Consider the following 17,387-nt stretch of genomic DNA (forward strand, 5'->3'; position numbering starts at 1 on the left):
AACGGGGCGGGGTGCGGGGAAGCGCATTCCAGCGAGGTTCGCAGATATTTCCGACGTGTAGTACACCTTATGCTTATTACAAAGGTATTATACCTAATCTAAGAATAATAAACTTAATTTAGATTTCACAAACAAAAAAATATAAACACAGTCTGTTTTAAATAGTTTTATTTTAAGTAGTATTAAAGTTGTGACTATTCTTTCTTTTTCTTAAATAAATTAATTATTCTTTGGCGCAATGAAATCGGTGTTCCAGATGGTTTTAACACTAATTCTTTAGTACATATATTGTGAAGAGGTCCAAAAGCTAATGCTACAACAGTGCATGCAAGACATATTACATTGTATGGCATACTGAAATCAGGTGTAGGCAAAGACACTATAGCACCATTTGTTCTGAAGACTGCAGGATACCCTAAAACAGAAATAAATTAAATTTAAACAATTTCTATATGACCTAATCTAAAATTAAATTTATCATCCCATAGGACTAAGGTAAAGCCATATTTTTTATGGGACATGAGGCAAGTTCCCTTCCTTTAAAGGCCCTTGAACTTGTAATGGTTCACAATTATCTGAAATGACAGTTGGTTATATAAAGTGGTGGTGGCTGCCACAGCAAGAAGTGTCTTAAAAAACGCTGACGTGAAGCGCCAGACATAACGGTGGAAATTTGGATTCTGGGTTGTAGTCCAATAATGAAATTTAGTCATAGGTATTAATGCAAACATTTCCTCCCCAACACCTATGCGATAGAAGTAGCAGAGAGATCATAAATGGCTACACACCGCCAAAGGATCTAACCGATCAGAAAGAACATGGTCGTCGACGATTGGAGCCACATTGCGTTGGGTGCGGTCAAAAGGAAGAAGCTGTCAATGGGGAGGGGCCAGAGGTGAAATCAGTACTCCATGTGGCATCGGATTTGCGTTTTATAGAGTTGTAGCGATCGTCCGGACTAAAGTACTGACCCGCCCTACTGAGCTTACCAAGCTCCTTAGATGGGAGTGTCTACAATTTATGATAAACTTCATATGGTACTTACATGGTTTTGAAGCATTAATTACTGACTCCAATGTAGTGCCATCAACTGGTATACTGGTATAATTCTTGGCTGTTGGTAGTTTTGCAGAAATTAAAGCAGAGCCAATATAAAAGCCATGATTTGCATCTGGAGGATATTCCTGCCATTTTAAAAATACGAATTCAAAGTCAATTGTCACTGTTGTAGTTGATTTAGGTGGCAGTCTCATAAGTAATTCTAAGTGGTAAGGTCTTTGTCTACTGCGGCCTGGTGAATAATATTGTTTTAAAATAAGACTACTTTCTGCCTCTCCATTTATTCTCAGAGTGCTTAGTTGTATTGGTAACCACCATGGTGCATTTTCTAATAGAATTATATCAATTGGTGCCCAATAGGTATTTGTTATTTCTGTAACAATTCCACCAAATTCTTTACCATAACCTAGGACATAGCGATTGAAATGCAGTGGTGGAGGTATAGTTACTGAAAACTTATTATCTATGCTATGCTTGGCTCCAATATTTATCATAGGGCTGTCAGCTTTTATATCATATACAGCTAATAATGTGTCACTTCCCCCTCTTTGGGACTGAATAATACTGATTGGCTTTGGTGACAATTTGAATGGCAAAGTGTCATTTGATGTAACATCAATGTAAATCTTACTTGATGATGAAAGTGGACATCCACCAAATAATCCTTGCCCAAATAATAATTTAAAGGACCAGTTGATACTATTTATAATTTTGAAATCATACACAAGGGCAACTGTTTGCTTCACCTCAAAATTGTAATTAGTACATTCATTATTTGAGCAAACTTTTCTTATATGTACACCTATAGAATGGTAGTTTGTATTGTGAATGAGCCTTGAGTTTAAAAGTGACGCAAAACCATGGCTTGATTCACAGGGTAATAACTTTTTCCAGGGTGTTAAGTTTTCAGTGCAAACTATTTCTCGAGGTAAAGATGCATATCTTGCAAACTGTGATGTATAATTAAGGCCTATGTTCATAGCTCCTACGGGTATCAAAGCCATTTTAGGACTGATTGTATTGTGGGCATCAATAAAATTTAATGATGCACAAAATAGGCCGGAAAGTGTTGCACTTAATTTTTTCCAATTAGCGTTGACATCAGTTACAGTTGGTGAGAACCATGCATAAAGTTCAGCACCTGGTGCTGCATCCATGACTGGGTAGCCCCATTGCTTGTGTCGCCATTGTCCTTCTGTTAATGTCAAGTGTAACTCTTCAACTTGAAACCTTGACATTATTTCCTTTAAGGAACGAGGTGCTAGATGAGAGTGTTCATCTAAAAGAATTATATGATAAAATGCTTGTGGACTTTTTTATTCCAATATGTATCTATTAAGCACATTGGACTGATAAGACAAGGAATTATAAAATTAAACTTACATGCATCTCCTGTGATTAGTGTAATAAATTGAAAATATACATATAAGTGCATAGGCGGTAAAGGTTTGATGTATAATTCCTCCTTAAAATCATCGCTGCTTACACTGATGGTTTGAGAAATTAAAAACAAGAGAAAAATAATATTTCGAAACTTCGACATTAGAATTAGTTAAACTCGTTTTGACAGCATTTACTTTTTTACACCGTTACACCGCTATTCCTGGTCCCCTAAAATTAATGTTATTAATTATTATAGGTCGTTAACGTTTACTTAATAATTATTTTAAATTGACATCACCTTACAATTCTAAATTCCAATTTCTCATACATAAACATAATACTACTGACAAGTTGACAACACATAAACACAGATTAGATATTTGTAGACTGATAATGACAAGTACATGTGCGTTTTCCAATTACAGCACTAGAGCGCATTATGCGGCCTAATGCTCAACGTTGAATGTTCCAACTACAGCTACGCTTCGCACAATTGAGCTCTCTCAAAACTAATGCTCTCGCGTGCTTCTCGCAATCAATACCAACACAGTGACAGAAAATTGACCAGTGTTTTTCTTTAAGTTGGCATTTATCGAAATTTTCGTAAGTAAATATTTTTTATTGTTGAAAAATTTGTAAGGCTTTCGTTTCGTCGGAGATTTTGAAAATAATTAAAGTTATTTCAAACTGTACAAACAAACAAAGGTATAAATAGTTACTTTTTTATATTCCACATTTAAAAAAATATGAATACAATTTTAATTTTAAAGTGTTTCTACAAAAAAATCGTCACAGCACCAAAATCATAACCTCTTAGATTTAAAAGAAATAATTTTATGAATAAAATCAGCAATAAATTGTCCAAAATCGACATCAAATAACGTGTAAAAATTAATTATGGGCCATCACAGGGTGGTCATTCGCCTGAAGGGCAGGACGAAAGCTCACTGGAGTGAGCGAAGTAGGCAGTTAAGGTCCACGCATTCCCCGGTGTAGGTGGTTTTTTACCCTAACCTGTTTTGATTTTTAATTTACCGCGCCTGCGGCTTTTAATTTGTTGTTAGCTCTTATTATTATATATTATATATCCGTTAGGACATGTTGGGCTTTTTTGTCGGGTAATAATTGATGCTTTTACACACTAATGGGTTGAGATGATGTATTAGCCTGGTCGAAGTGGCGTGCGGACGCCAATTTCATCCATCGGGCTATGGTTTTGACCTCCAGGTCGTGGTTCAGGAGATCGACGTTCCTCACGTAGAAGGGCGTACTGGTCACGATTGTCATAAATGGTGCTGGAGCGCCTGTAGCCGGTGGATATGGCTAGGGGCACAATGCGCGAAGACTAAGCTAGCGTACGTCTTTCATGGTCGGATACAGTCCTTGTACAGTGTCACCTGTGTCTAAGGGACATAATATGACTTTTGTATTTATTATACTTGGCTATCTTGTGCGTTTTCCAATTACAGAGCATAATGCGACTCAGTGCCGCACAATGCCGCATAATGCTGAAGCTTAATTGGAACGTGAATTAGTTTTCAAATGCGTCAGCAGAGTGCGCTAAGTCAGTGTTGAAAAAAAAAATGTTCTGAATAGAGTTAGCAACCTCATTAATGTATAAATAATATGGTTAACAATAATAATTGGTTGAAAACTTTTTACGCTTATTTTAATAATCAAATTATTTCATTAACATTTTTTTACTGAAATAAGGGAAAACCTTTAAAGAATATAAGGTTTTAACAAGCTAAATTAACAGTAAAATATTTAGTTTCATGTAAGAAGTTTACATCATTTACGTTTTGAGTAATTTTTTTTAATGATTTCTAAAAAAAATATATACTTTTTCAAAACCATTGCAATGTTTACAAAAGTATAATCCTGTAAATTAAATTTGTTTACAGATCCGAATTTTAAAATAAAATTTTATTCATATTTTAAATGTTGAATATAAAAAAAGTAACTATTTACACCTTCATCCATACTTATTTTTTTTTTTTTGCAGTTTGAAATAACTTTAATTAGTTTTAAAATCTACGAGGAAACGAAAGCCTTACAAATTTTTCAACAATAAAAAATATTTACTTACGAAAATTTCGATAAATGCCAACTTAAAGAAAAACACTGGTCAATTTTCTGTCACTGTGTTGGTATTGATTGCGAGAAGCACGCGAGAGCATTAGTTTTGAGAGAGCTCAATTGTGCGAAGCGTAGCTGTAGTTGGAACATTCAACGTTGAGCATTATGCCGCATAATGCGCTCTAGTGCTGTAATTGGAAAACGCACAAGTGTGCGCTTCTCCATAGATTTGCTTCATCTATGACCTATTGTCAGGATTCATGTGACATGCCACAAACTCCACAAAAAAAAAACATGTGACGTGATAGATGACATTTGACACAGTGTAGGAATTAGGATGTTTAAATTAAAATAGGTGTTTATTCTTATTGTAAACATGAGTAATATTTTGTATTAATTTCATTTACTAATTTCTATTAGAATTAAAATATGTATGTAGCATTTGGCTGCTTTAAGTTTTTTGAAGGATTATACTTTTAATTTAAGAGATTTACTTGCGCATATACACTATGGATAATGAATTCCTGGATATATCAACAAGTCTCAAACTGCAACTTGGTTATGGTATTGGTCATGTTTTAAACGATGTATGCGCGAGTTTGTGGTTTACATATTTCTTGGTATATTTCCACCTTGTGCTTGAATTTACTGCTTCGCAGTCGGGCTACTTGATGTTGATAGGGCAAATTGTTGATGCCCTATCCACCCCTTTTGTTGGATATCATTCTGATCATACTGATAATTCTATGAGTGCTAGGTATGGAAGAAGAAAGTTATGGCATTTTTTTGGTAAGTATAATACTTATAGTTAATGTATAATTTTTATTTAAATGAGTAGTTCCAGACAAATACAATATCACAACTTTTAATTTTTTCAGGAACATTATGTGTGATAATATCTTTTCCATTTATATTTTCTGAGTGTATTAGTTGCTCTTCAACTCACAAATGGGCACAAATGTACTACTATGCAGCTTTTATTCTTATATTTCAAATTGGTTGGGCAGCTGTGCAAATATCTCATCTAAGCTTAATACCAGAACTAGCTGATGACCCACATGTTCGAACTCAACTTACGGCAATTAGGTATTAAATAAAAAATTACGCACATTATTTAAAATGCATTTTTATAAATCATTACTTTATGAAGATAGTACATACCAATAATATTATAATGTTTCATTATATAATGTCTGAATAGCATCTTAACCATTTTTGTTAAAGTAAACAGGCTCACTTTTCTGAATTATTTATTAGTAAAGTAAAGTACTTTTTTTTAAAACAAAACTGCTTTATCAGATATAGATACAAGTTTTCTACTTTATCACTATTATGCTAACATTCACTACTGTAAAGCACTATAATATCATTTCTGTTTGCAGATATGGATTTACGGTATTTTCAAATTTGTTTGTTTATATTATAACATGGGCTGTTTTTCACTTTACTGGTAATTGTGATAAAGATGTAAGTTATTTTTTAAAATAAATAATAGTTGATAAATAACAGTTTAATAATATCCTTTTGTAGTTTATGAAGCTACTTTTCACAAAACTGTAACTGGTTTTCGTTTAAATAATATACATAATTAAAAATTTAATTTTTAATGGTGGTACTTTTCTTTTTCTTTACAGCAAATTGGTCCAAATGATGTTTGGAAGTTTAGAGAAATTATGTTAATTGTGATAGCTGTAGGAACACCTGCATCAATTTTCTTTCATATTTCTATTAAAGAAAAACCAGCAAGATATGCTATCCAAAATGATACAGAGAATACAATGACACACTGCAACTTATTTAAGAATATTATCTTATATCAGGTAGAAAGTTTATCTAAATTGCTTCTATATTTCATTCCAATAAATATTTGATATTGTTTCATTCAATCTTACTCATGCCTTAAATTAAATTAGCTTCTTTGTTACAATAAGCTAGGCATTTAGTATTGGTAACTTATGGTATATTGTGGTAATATTACACAATACACCATAATTTTCTTAGTAAAATTTGTTTGAAGATGTAAAAATCAGCTACAAATATTTTATGTAGCTGATTTTAAAAATATAAACCTAACTAATAAAAGCAAAATTTAAGTAAAATTTCAATTGTTAATGGTTTAATGTATTTTGAAATTTTTAATAATATATTTTCACTAAACTAATTAGAAAATTTGGTTATGATTATGTTTGTGTATGTTTTTGTTCCAAAGTTACTTAACTTTGAACAAAGACACTCAAAACTATTGATTATGATATTGTTTTGATTATGAACTTAGTTGTTGTTAAGGTTATATACATTTGAAGCACTACACTTTATAGGTAGCTGGCGTATATATGAGCACAAGGCTAGTTGTAAATATCTCCCAAGTACTTATGCCACTATATTTACACCGAACCCTGGGTTTGGCAGCACGTTCCCTTGCTGTAGTTCCATTGGCTATGTTACTTGGCAGTCTCATAGCAGCCGGTGTTCAAAGATTAACACCCAGATCAATAACCAGAAAATATACATTTCTTTTTGGATTCATTTTTTCCCTGTGCAGCTATTTGTGGATCTACTTTGGCTTCGATGACAATTATAAATTTTATTACATTTATGTGGTTGCCGTTTTTCTAGGTTAGTAATTATCTTATGTTTTTTCTGCAGACGCACTGACCTATTAGGATTCTAAATTGTACTGTTAAGTAGACTTAATAACTAGTCATTATTATTTTAAATAACCATGCAAACATAATAAAAGTGTTGATCCTTTTAATATTCCAAGGTTTAGATTTTATGTATTTTATACAAAATAACCCATAAATTTTTAGAACAATTTAAAGGTAGGCAAGCAGTCCAATGGATATAATTAAGTCATATATGTAATTGTTTTCTTTTTTGATTTTCAGGATTTGGAGCTGCTCAAATGTTAGTCACAAGTCTATCATTAACAGCTGATCTTGTTGGTGAAAGTACCCAGGCATCAGCCTTTGTATACGGGTTGATGAGTTTCACTGACAAGCTTTCTTGTGGGATTGCTATTGCTGTAATCCAAATATAGTAAGTTTAATTAATTCTACTAGCTTCAGAGTGTTATTTGTTCAGTTGATAAAAATAGTCATGATCTTAGTATAACTAACAGTCCGAATATAATAATTAGAGATTTATTTTGATTTTACTGTTAGGTATTAAAAAATAAATGTTATTTCAGTGCAGATGAAGCAGAGGCAACATACTATCAATATGTGTTATCCATAGGGTGTGGTGCGGCAGCTGTTATGGGACTAATGTTTACACTATCTTTGCCTAATCTTACTCACAACAGAATTACAGTTGGAAGTAAGTAGAATCAGTAGAAATTTTATTATTCCTGGTTCACCCACGTTCTAATCGCAATTCAGTTTACGTATGTATTTTAGTGTCCCTGTGATTGTATCTAGCGCAAATTTTTTGTTATATGAGTATTATTTTTAATGAATTTTGGATCAAAATTTATTAAAACACAGGCAATCTCAACTTAATCATATTGAAATCCTATTTGAATATCAGTTTACAATACATTTTACATAAATATTACATTTTAAAATAGACTTGATGAAACTCTTTTCTTTCCAGTCCACTTAAAGATTTTTTAAAAACACTTACATGTTATTGCCAGACTTTAATTTATAATTATCTTTTCAGATATTCAATCTACAGATGCATCCGACCATGAAACTGTACCAACAGGACCAGATATTTAATTTAAAAAACATTTTTATTTAAGTTTTAAATATGTTTTATAAGGTTCAAGTGATATTATTTCTATTAGAAAAATAAATATGGAATAAATTAATTTTCTTTAAGATACAATAGTCTTATTCATGTGAATTCATTCCTGTAGAACCAAATCAAGAACATTTATTTAGAGCTGTGCAATAAGGTTGAGTTTAGTTTCCTATCTATATGAAAAATTTAATTAATCTCTTTTAGTGCTGGTAGTGTAACATTGTTCTATAAAGGTACTACATATACATAAGAAATTATTTAATAATTCCTATTTATCCTTTATCTTTGATTATAAATAATATTCAATATGGTGAATAAAAATATTTTAATATCACATAAAAGCTTGCTCAGCAATTTTGGTACAAAAGTGAGAATTTAAATAAGTTTAATAAATAGTAGCTAAAAAGCCGGCAGTCTTAAGCACAATTACAAAAAGGTTCAACTGATATTTATTCAGTAGCAGCTAGTGCCATTACAGTAAATCGCACCTCATTGGGATCTCTTGCCATGAATTCCTTACAAACTTTGGCAGCATCTTCAAGAAATGTCTCTGGAGATGTAGGGCCATGATTGATAGGAAAAGCTTTACGGCCATCCAATTCATACAATGCACCATCCTTGTGTACAAAAGTTATGAAGTGATGATTTACAGGTTCATCAGGATTGGCTTGAGTTTGACCTTCCTGTGCTAGTTCTTTGTGAGCATTGATTATACCTTCACTGTTATTGAACAATGTACTCCGAGCTGTAGGATCCAAGTCCTTAGCTGATTCAAGAAACTTTTTCAAGTGACCATCAGCAATTTCAATCTTATCAGTATTATTTGCAACAGCATGGATAACAGCAATTGTGCCACATGCATTGCTGATATTTTGTTTCATATAAAATAAATGTTTTGACACTTCTTGACCTTTGGAAAGAATTTCTGCTTCTTCATTTCTTTTATATTCTTCATAAGCTTCCGACAAAGGAAACAAAAGAGTCACAGCTACGGAAGGGCTGGGAACCCAAGATAACATCTCAGGTTCAAGCCCCATCACGTCTACAATATTCCATTTTGTAGAAACTCCATGTTTCTGAAGAAACTTGTTGATAACATCAGGATTGGATTCCAGTGGAACTAAAGCTTCAGCTGCCATCACGATTTCTAAAGATAAAAGTAAAGTAGTAGTTATCTCACTAAATTAAAAGTATTTTATAGGTTACCGCAGTATTTAAATTTACAAAAATTGATTGATTTAAAGGTCCATAGCTATTATTTATTTTAAAACAACACTTTTACTTACGATTTTAATGTAATCTTAGTGACGAATTAGTAGTCCAATATATGAAACTGCAAAAGGTATTCGAACCCTGCGAAATTTTTATTGATCTACAAATTTGAATTTACCTTACTCATCATAACACAGACAATTGATATTTTTGCAATAGATAAGTTTACTTCATAGTTCATAAAGACATTCGTTTCAGTTACTATGTTTTAAACCAAAGACAATAAAATTTTTACTGTTAAAAATGTATTATTATAGTTTTTTTATTTTTTAAGGGGGTAGCTGCTATTTTATACTTAGTTTGCAATTATTGCATGTGGTGATTCCATCTACCAAATCTGTGTTGGCTTATGGCTATGTTGAATGTTCTTTAATCCAGAGGCTTTAGTCAAGATGCCTTAATAGTAGTGTATGTTGAAAGTCAGAAACGACATTTGTATGAAAACTTTTCGACACGAACTATCATTTCCATACAAAGTTTAAGTTTAGTTTTCGACTTTCTACATAAAGTTAACAGTACTGGGGGTCTAGCCATATTGGTGTCGAAAAGTATTCTACATACACTACCGCTTTTGCGTAATTGTACTGTCGAAAACGCTTCGTTCGTAGCCAAGAGGCATGTCGATACATTACCGCAAAGTCGACAGCGTAGATGCGAGCTGCTGTTCGTAGCACCTTATTCCGTCATATTGTCTCTGGATTAAATGTATTCCTAATGTCACTTTTATAAACAAATAAAGTTAAAACTACAATATTATTGTAAATTTGCAATAATTGCAAATTCCAATTATTGGAAGCTGCTAAAGGGACATTAGAATATCAGCAAAGTCGGAACAATTTTCGATTTAAGTGGAATTTACGGAAGGTGCAAAGTGAATATATGAATTTTAATTGCATGTTTAAATTAATTATGGTTTGTTACATGTTTTCTCAGAAATTTAAGGCTACAAATAAATGCAATATTTTGAAATTGCATAATCGCGATATATAATATTTAGTAGTAAACAAAAACTAAAAAACTACTTTGATATTTTTAGGATTTGACCTCACAACTAATCTGCAAAATGAAAAAGCAACATATTTTGTTACCGCTTAGAAGAAACAATAGAAATAGTACTGTGGATTGATAAATAAAGAGTGAAAATAAGGTTGACTAGAAGTTGATAAAGTCCAAGGAATTCAAAAACAATAGAAAAAAAACGTAGACTAGTGTGAACTCTGAAATTAGAGTTTGATTTAAGCTTTAATTAGATTTGGTGTTTGTGCTTAAATATTTTTAATGTCAATTTGCAAGCAGATTTATATATAAGTGTAGATTTTATTAGTGATTTGCTACTAGTTGGAATTATCTCTGTTTATGTCCAACAATCAATTTCAGATTAAGTTAGAGTCATAAAGGTTGATTGTTTATAATGAATTTATACTTTTAGAAAGTGAGAATTGAAAAGCAGCAAGTACTCAATGAAATGAAAAGAGGGATTAATAAAAATTATAAAATAGAAACTTAGTCTGGTATGAAATTATAAGTTATATCAGTGATTTGCTACTAGTTAATATATAAATGCAAAATCTGTTTAAGTAAGAAATGAATAAACATTGTATGTTATGTATTTGTCAGTTTTATTTTTGGGAATTTACCTATGTCTTCTTTAGTAGGAAAAGCCATTAAAGTGGTTAACAATATTAGTTTATTTTACAAGAATATACAGATAATACATATATGAATGACCCGTAACTACTAATAGTTAGGAATATTAAACAAACAGGTAGCAAAATAAAAATGTTTCAGTTATGGTTATTTTTTATTACAATAAGGCACCAAATATCTTCCTTAACATAATGCAGTCTACATAGAAAAATAAGCATATGTAAAAACTTATTAAACAATACAGACATTACCACTGAACACACACAGGTGCACCAAATTCAATGCATTACTACCTAATGTAGATGTATTCATATTTATATATGTAGATAATTAACTAATAAATGTAAGTGTTAATTTGCAGCAATGTCAATATCTTGTTTGTGTGCTGTTATATACAAAAAATTGTTCAATTCATAAAACCTAACGTTAAATATTGTGATGATTTCATAAAATTACTATGATACCTACAGTTACTATGAATACATCCTGGGTGATTAAAAAAATAGTGATGTTTCCTTAACACAACAATTGTAAATAATAAGATTAAATGTGGAAGAACATAGTTTCAGTTACTGTTTCCTGTTCATGAGGTAATGTTACTTAACCAACCATTATTTCATACTCCACTTGTCTTATTTTTTACATTATTCATAAAATGCTTCATTCCCCATCATCAAATTCATTTTCAGGTACATAATAGACCACTTAAATTAATTAAAAGATATGACTTTAATAAAACTTGTCCATTTGTGGTTTTTTTTAATATTTTTAGTTGTCTTATTAGCTTCTCTTTTTCTGAAAAGAAAATATTTTAGTTAGTACTTTGATCAAATAGATAACTGACAAACTAAACTGTAAGATCAGTCCAAGGTTTTTTCAATAGGTAACTTTAATATTAAAACTCTTTACTTAATTCTAAACTTAAAAATATACTTAATTTGTCACACAATGTCAGTAACTCCCAAGGGACTTGAATTTAAACTTCTCATTCATTAACAATATTATAATAACTTCTCTAGTAGGTATATTGACTTAGTAAATAAGTAAAGAAAATATCTGCTTACCATTACTTAGTATTGCTCACTAGATTTTATATTTCCAAAGTTCATAAAGTATAAATCCACTTTATTTGATTAATTTAAATCAGTATTATATCATTAGCTTCTATTATAATTACTATAAAATATATTTAGAACTTCTAATTTTTTTTTTAGTGACTGCTTTCCCATCTGAAATATACAAATAAAATGTACAATCATTTTACTTTGTGATTACATAATATATGCAATATTAAATGGTATATGTATTTTTCAAATTAAAGAACAATTTCATGAACTTACCTGCAATATAAATATCAATAAAAGATGTCCAATATAACTAGGATTTACCTCTACTAATTTGCTGATTTTCTTGATATTTTCATATTTATCTGTGTCTATTATGTTATCCTCGCATTGATTCATAGAAAAACTAAAACTCTTAACTTAAAAATATTAACTCTAGTTTAAATTATTATAATATCTCGAGAACGTTAAAAAAAGACAGATAACAAATTAAAACCATTTCGTTAAAACGTCCAAAATATGACATGTTTTTAAAACGGTAGCCAATTAAGATGGCAATAGTTGTACTGAATTATTGCAAACAGCAGCTTTTGAGATCACGCTAAAACATGGCGGAAAAACGCCGTTTTTTCTACACTGCCGAAACATTAATTGGCCGTTGGCTACCGAATAGCGTAAGCGTTAATGTGTGTCTTTTCGTAGCACTGTCATGGCGTCGCTTATTGTATCCCGACTCACGCCTTTAGGGCCTAGGCTACCGACTGTCGACACGAGCTGTCATTTTCATACAAATTTAGTTTTCGACTTTCTACATACACTACTGTTAAGCCATCTTGGCTAGACCCCCTGTTAAGGCATTTTGACTAAGGCCCCTGATTAGTTACGACAGTACGCTCAGTGGTGACAGTGACACTGTGAAATATGACATATGATTTTTGGACAACTGACACATCTGTCGTGTTTTGTAAATTTTACTTTTAGACTTTAGTCATTATTCACAAAAATAGCTTAGAAATTTATTGCAAACTTTTCTATAACTTTATAGATCACATTCTACGCCAAATGTTTACGAAAATCCCCACATTATGCAAACAGTAAACTATCGACGAACAAGTTGATAAGGTTAAAATTATAAAATGGCTGTTTGTGGTCTTAGGACGCTTCTATTAATCGTCTGTATCTTGGAGTTGGTAATTATCATTTTTTAATGAAAGTGGTGATTGGGACCCAAATAAGTTTCTTACTGATACTATTAATGACTGGTTGCATCGTGCTTCTCAAACGAATCTGATCACCTACTTACATTCGGCATAGGAAACGTAAAAAAGGTTACAAACAGATTTCATTTAGTCTAGTTGAAGCAGGTGCATTTGTTATGTTTTATAAAACATAAGAATTCAATTCAATATCTAGCCTTAAAAGGCTATTTACTGATTTATGAGTCTTAAAATCAAATGGGGTGATTTTAATAGACAATAGCTAGTTAAATTATTATTATTACATTCACTCTGAAAAATAATAATATGAAATATACTAACCAATACTTAGAAAGATTGCAGTAGTAGTATACAACAAATGTTTAGAAAATTAATAATAATTGCTTTAAATTATTTTTAGATTGTGACAGTACAACGGCAGGTCTTTGATTTCCTGGGTTACATGTGGTTACCTATTATAAGTAATTTTATAAATATTCTTCTTATCATATTTGGGTCTTTTGGAGCTGTGCAGTATGTGACTACATATCTTGTTGCTGTGAGTTAAATTTTTCTATAATTACAGTATAAACTTCAGGTAATATCAATTGATTTAACATTAAATTATAGAAATGTTAGAAACTTTAGTTGGTTTGCCTTGTAAAATGTAACATTTCTTTCATATAATGACAATTTTTAATGTTATAATGTTAGATCTAAGACACAAGAAATCAAATTTCTAAAGCATAGTTAGCAAGATCAAATTAATAATTGTGTGAAAAACTCAGTTACCAAATGTTTTTTTTAGTATGCCCTGTGGAGCTTATTGTGGTTGACATGGAATATTTTTCTAATTTGTTTTTATCTTAATGTTGGAACTCTTAACAGGGTAAGTGCTATTTTTATAATCATCCTAAAAAAATATTATTTTTAGTTAATAGTAAAGCTAAATTCAATATTATGTACACTGAGGATGCATGATGTAAGTAGCAAATTATTTTTATTTACAGGAAGGTGGTTTTTTATCACTTGGCACTGGAAGTGTTAGCTGGTGGGAGAGTAATGGTTGGGGGTGTCAACCTGTGTGGGGAGAGGTTGATGGGCCAGGGTCTTGGAGACCGGCCAGAGTAGATGGCTGCTTTTTACCCTGGCACCACATTGAACTGGCACAGTCTTCTATAGCTGCAATACTTACTGCCACAGCCTTGCCACTTACTATATTACTTGCTTTTAGGTCTTTTAAGAGACATAAACCATCTCCAGGTAATATTTTTTATAATCTCAATTTGATTAATTGCTTGATACTTCAGCCAACTGCACAAAAGGATTAAAACAAATATAGTATTCAAAAATTTATGATACTTTCAGATAAAGGCACCTTACAAAGACGCCAAGTTTACACAATAGAGTTAAGTCCCACCGAGACAAATATAAGCGAGAGCTCCCTCAAACCCATGACTCCACGCCGTGTGAAACGACGTTCTCGCCGATCTTATAGAAACGCTGGCTATATAGCTTCAAATGCATCGTTGCCTGCCGATTCTAGAACATCGCGACCTACTTCCGCCCATTCCTCTTACTCAAATTTTCATGCAGCACGGCCAAATTCCTATCACCCGCCAGATAGTACTATTTGCTCCCAAGATACATATGAATTGCCACCTCCACCGGTTGAGTCAATACCAATAATGACTAACAGATATGAAACTGTGAGGAGAAGTAAGGCTAAACGAGGGCAGGATGTCGTCGGGCCATACAAAGAGCCAAATAGATATGAGCCGCCACTGAACTACGATAACAATGTGCCCTATCAGGTCAATCGGGGATACGAAGCACAAAGCTATGAAAACAGGGAAATGTCTCCAAATGAGAGTTTATATGTTGGTAGTGGTTATGGAGGTGGTTATGTGTGCGAAGGAGCTTGGGAGGCACCTCCTCCCCCAGCTCCGCCGTACTCCGCCAGAGCCACCCCACAGGCGCCAGGGCCGCCAGCCTACCAGCCCAATAATGATCCTTGTGATGAATGTAACACTCACTTAACCTAGATTCTGATAAGCCATATTGCCATATTCTTTCTGGCCAGGGGGAGGTAGAATGACCGCGTCTCTAAATTTCGATTTGTCAACACTGTCTTTACAATCCAACACCAAAATATTCCTTATAAAGAAAATAACAAAATGATTTTTTTACAGTTGCGTGAATATAAATTTATTAAAAAATATTAGTAAATAGGAATAATAAACAAATCACAATCATTTGATGAAGTGGGCAATTGAAACAATCTCAGCATCTTTGAATATATTTGTAAATCATTACATTTAGATGGATTGCTTTAATGAAAGTTTGAGTAATAAAGACTATCCTATTATATTTGGTAACAAAACTGCATTATAGTAACTTTAGGTTTTTCAATCACTGTGAGCCAGTGCCTTTCAAGTTCTGTTTAATGTGTTTTACTAATAATTAATGTTCACATAAACGGTTGCGTTTATGAGCAATGTCTAGAAGTCTAGTGGCGCTCACCTTGCAGCTCAATTAAGTATGATATTTTTATTACAGTAGTAGATAGATTGTTAAACATTAGTTAGGACATCACTGTTATCTGCCTTTCGTACTTAAGTCATTGTTGTTGTATAAAATACACTTTATTGTTAGGCGAAACGATTTTTTTAATGACGTTTATATAAGACAACGAATCTCTTTAGAACTATTTTTCTAGGTTTTTACTTACATTCCATAAGCACAAACTTTGTCCGTCCATGTAATAAAAAGGAATTTAACTAAAATAAATTTAAGTTTAATGGTACCTGTATGACAATGCATTTCCTTGTTAGCAATATATTGTTCTACAATTGATATACAAAATGAGCTTTATTAGTAGTAAGATTTTTTACTTTTAAGTGAAACATTTGGAATATTTATACCAAATATACATGAAATGAAACTAGTTTATTTTATTTAAATTATGATGTCATGGAAAATCCTAAGTCTTGATAGACGGGTCGTTCTTTTTTTAAACCTACAATTTGATAAAGCTTAAGCTCAATTTTTAAAATAAAAATATAAAGCTTTCTTGTCAGTTTATATATATATATTCTGATAGCAGATTTTCTATTCTATTGGAAAAAGTGGTTTGCCGAGATGTTTACAGATTTTTGTACGATTTTCTAGGCCTGAAAGAAAAATTAGACAAAAAAATTTACTATTTCGGCACGAAATCTTTTATTTTATTCTATCGAATACTCTTTGTCAAATAACTTGTACTTTTGTAATACATTAATTAACTAAATGAGCTTTTAGAAAACATATTAATATATTACATTTGTATGTATAAAATATGTTTTATTCGTGACCTAATACCACTCCGTCACATTTTCTGCTAATATAAATGTATTTTTTGCTATAAATCAATTTTTACTATCATTTAAAAATAAATACCAATACCACAGATAGCAATATAATCAAATAATATAAATTTTAAATGTTGCACTAGTCATAACAAAATATATAAAAGACAAAAATAATTTTCCTATCAGAAGACAACATCGTGACGGAGTTTGGTATTCTAGGGGATACCAGGCTGCGTTTTGGTATAAAACTGGTTTATTTTTCTAAAATAATTTATTTTTTTATACATCTTTTCAGTCTTCATCATTGTCATATAAAATAACATGAGATCGAACTTAGATAATTATTGAAATCACATTTGAGAACCTTTAGAATAAGAGATTCATATTTTAGTAAATTAAATGACTACTCATTCGTTTTAAGTAATTAAAGTCTAGTATAGCTTGACATCAAATTAACGTTTCCAAAAACATAAAATAAAATAATCATTGAGCCATTGATAGAAAGTCTTATTTTTCGAATATTGACAGTGGCTCTTCGAACTAGAAATATTGTCTCTTCCCTTTTTATTAACATTCGGAGCCTGGAGTGT

At 31.6% G+C, this 17,387-nt stretch overlaps 4 protein-coding genes across 10 annotated transcripts; 2 read left to right on the forward strand and 2 right to left on the reverse strand.

The window, feature by feature from the left end:
• Window positions 1-151: 151 nt before the first annotated feature.
• LOC125063487 (GPI transamidase component PIG-T) lies at window positions 152-2,802 on the reverse strand. Of its 3 annotated transcripts, none has more exons than XM_047669970.1 (4): window positions 2,746-2,802; window positions 2,443-2,670; window positions 1,046-2,338; window positions 152-415 (listed from the first exon to the last, which is right to left on the reverse strand). In XM_047669970.1, the coding sequence occupies exons 2-4, from the start codon at window positions 2,600-2,602 to the stop codon at window positions 195-197; spliced, it is 1,674 nt and encodes a 557-aa protein (XP_047525926.1). In that variant the 5' UTR covers window positions 2,603-2,670; window positions 2,746-2,802; the 3' UTR covers window positions 152-194. The 3 variants fall into 3 exon arrangements, with proteins under 3 accessions (XP_047525926.1, XP_047525916.1, XP_047525934.1); XM_047669960.1 differs by having other exon boundaries at window positions 2,741-2,801; XM_047669978.1 differs by having other exon boundaries at window positions 2,753-2,779.
• A 2,058-nt stretch (window positions 2,803-4,860) lies between these two features.
• LOC125049050 (major facilitator superfamily domain-containing protein 12-like) lies at window positions 4,861-8,334 on the forward strand. 4 transcript variants are annotated; one of them, XM_047648115.1, is made up of 8 exons: window positions 4,861-5,310; window positions 5,400-5,607; window positions 5,904-5,988; window positions 6,156-6,341; window positions 6,840-7,137; window positions 7,410-7,560; window positions 7,712-7,839; window positions 8,185-8,334. In XM_047648115.1, exons 1-8 carry the CDS (start codon window positions 5,031-5,033, stop codon window positions 8,241-8,243), a joined length of 1,395 nt encoding a protein of 464 aa, XP_047504071.1. In that variant the 5' UTR covers window positions 4,861-5,030; the 3' UTR covers window positions 8,244-8,334. The 4 variants fall into 4 exon arrangements, with proteins under 4 accessions (XP_047504071.1, XP_047504080.1, XP_047504087.1 ...); XM_047648124.1 differs by lacking the exon at window positions 8,185-8,334 and having other exon boundaries at window positions 7,717-7,839; XM_047648131.1 differs by lacking the exons at window positions 6,840-7,137; window positions 8,185-8,334.
• A 242-nt stretch (window positions 8,335-8,576) lies between these two features.
• On the reverse strand, window positions 8,577-9,703 carry LOC125049067 (ubiquitin carboxyl-terminal hydrolase isozyme L3). Its single transcript, XM_047648153.1, has 2 exons — window positions 9,555-9,703; window positions 8,577-9,415 (listed from the first exon to the last, which is right to left on the reverse strand). Exon 2 carries the CDS (start codon window positions 9,405-9,407, stop codon window positions 8,718-8,720), a length of 690 nt encoding a protein of 229 aa, XP_047504109.1. The 5' UTR covers window positions 9,408-9,415; window positions 9,555-9,703; the 3' UTR covers window positions 8,577-8,717.
• Window positions 9,704-13,195: 3,492 nt separating this feature from the next.
• Window positions 13,196-15,608, forward strand: LOC125052280. Of its 2 annotated transcripts, none has more exons than XM_047653024.1 (5): window positions 13,196-13,441; window positions 13,869-14,006; window positions 14,256-14,336; window positions 14,458-14,710; window positions 14,816-15,608. In XM_047653024.1, exons 1-5 carry the CDS (start codon window positions 13,388-13,390, stop codon window positions 15,490-15,492), a joined length of 1,203 nt encoding a protein of 400 aa, XP_047508980.1. In that variant the 5' UTR covers window positions 13,196-13,387; the 3' UTR covers window positions 15,493-15,608. The 2 variants fall into 2 exon arrangements, with proteins under 2 accessions (XP_047508980.1, XP_047508988.1); XM_047653032.1 differs by lacking the exon at window positions 13,196-13,441 and adding an exon at window positions 13,463-13,579.
• Window positions 15,609-17,387: the final 1,779 nt, after the last annotated feature.

This window comes from Pieris napi, chromosome 1 (genome assembly GCF_905475465.1).
Source record: "Pieris napi chromosome 1, ilPieNapi1.2, whole genome shotgun sequence".
Lineage (NCBI taxonomy): Eukaryota > Metazoa > Arthropoda > Insecta > Lepidoptera > Pieridae > Pieris > Pieris napi.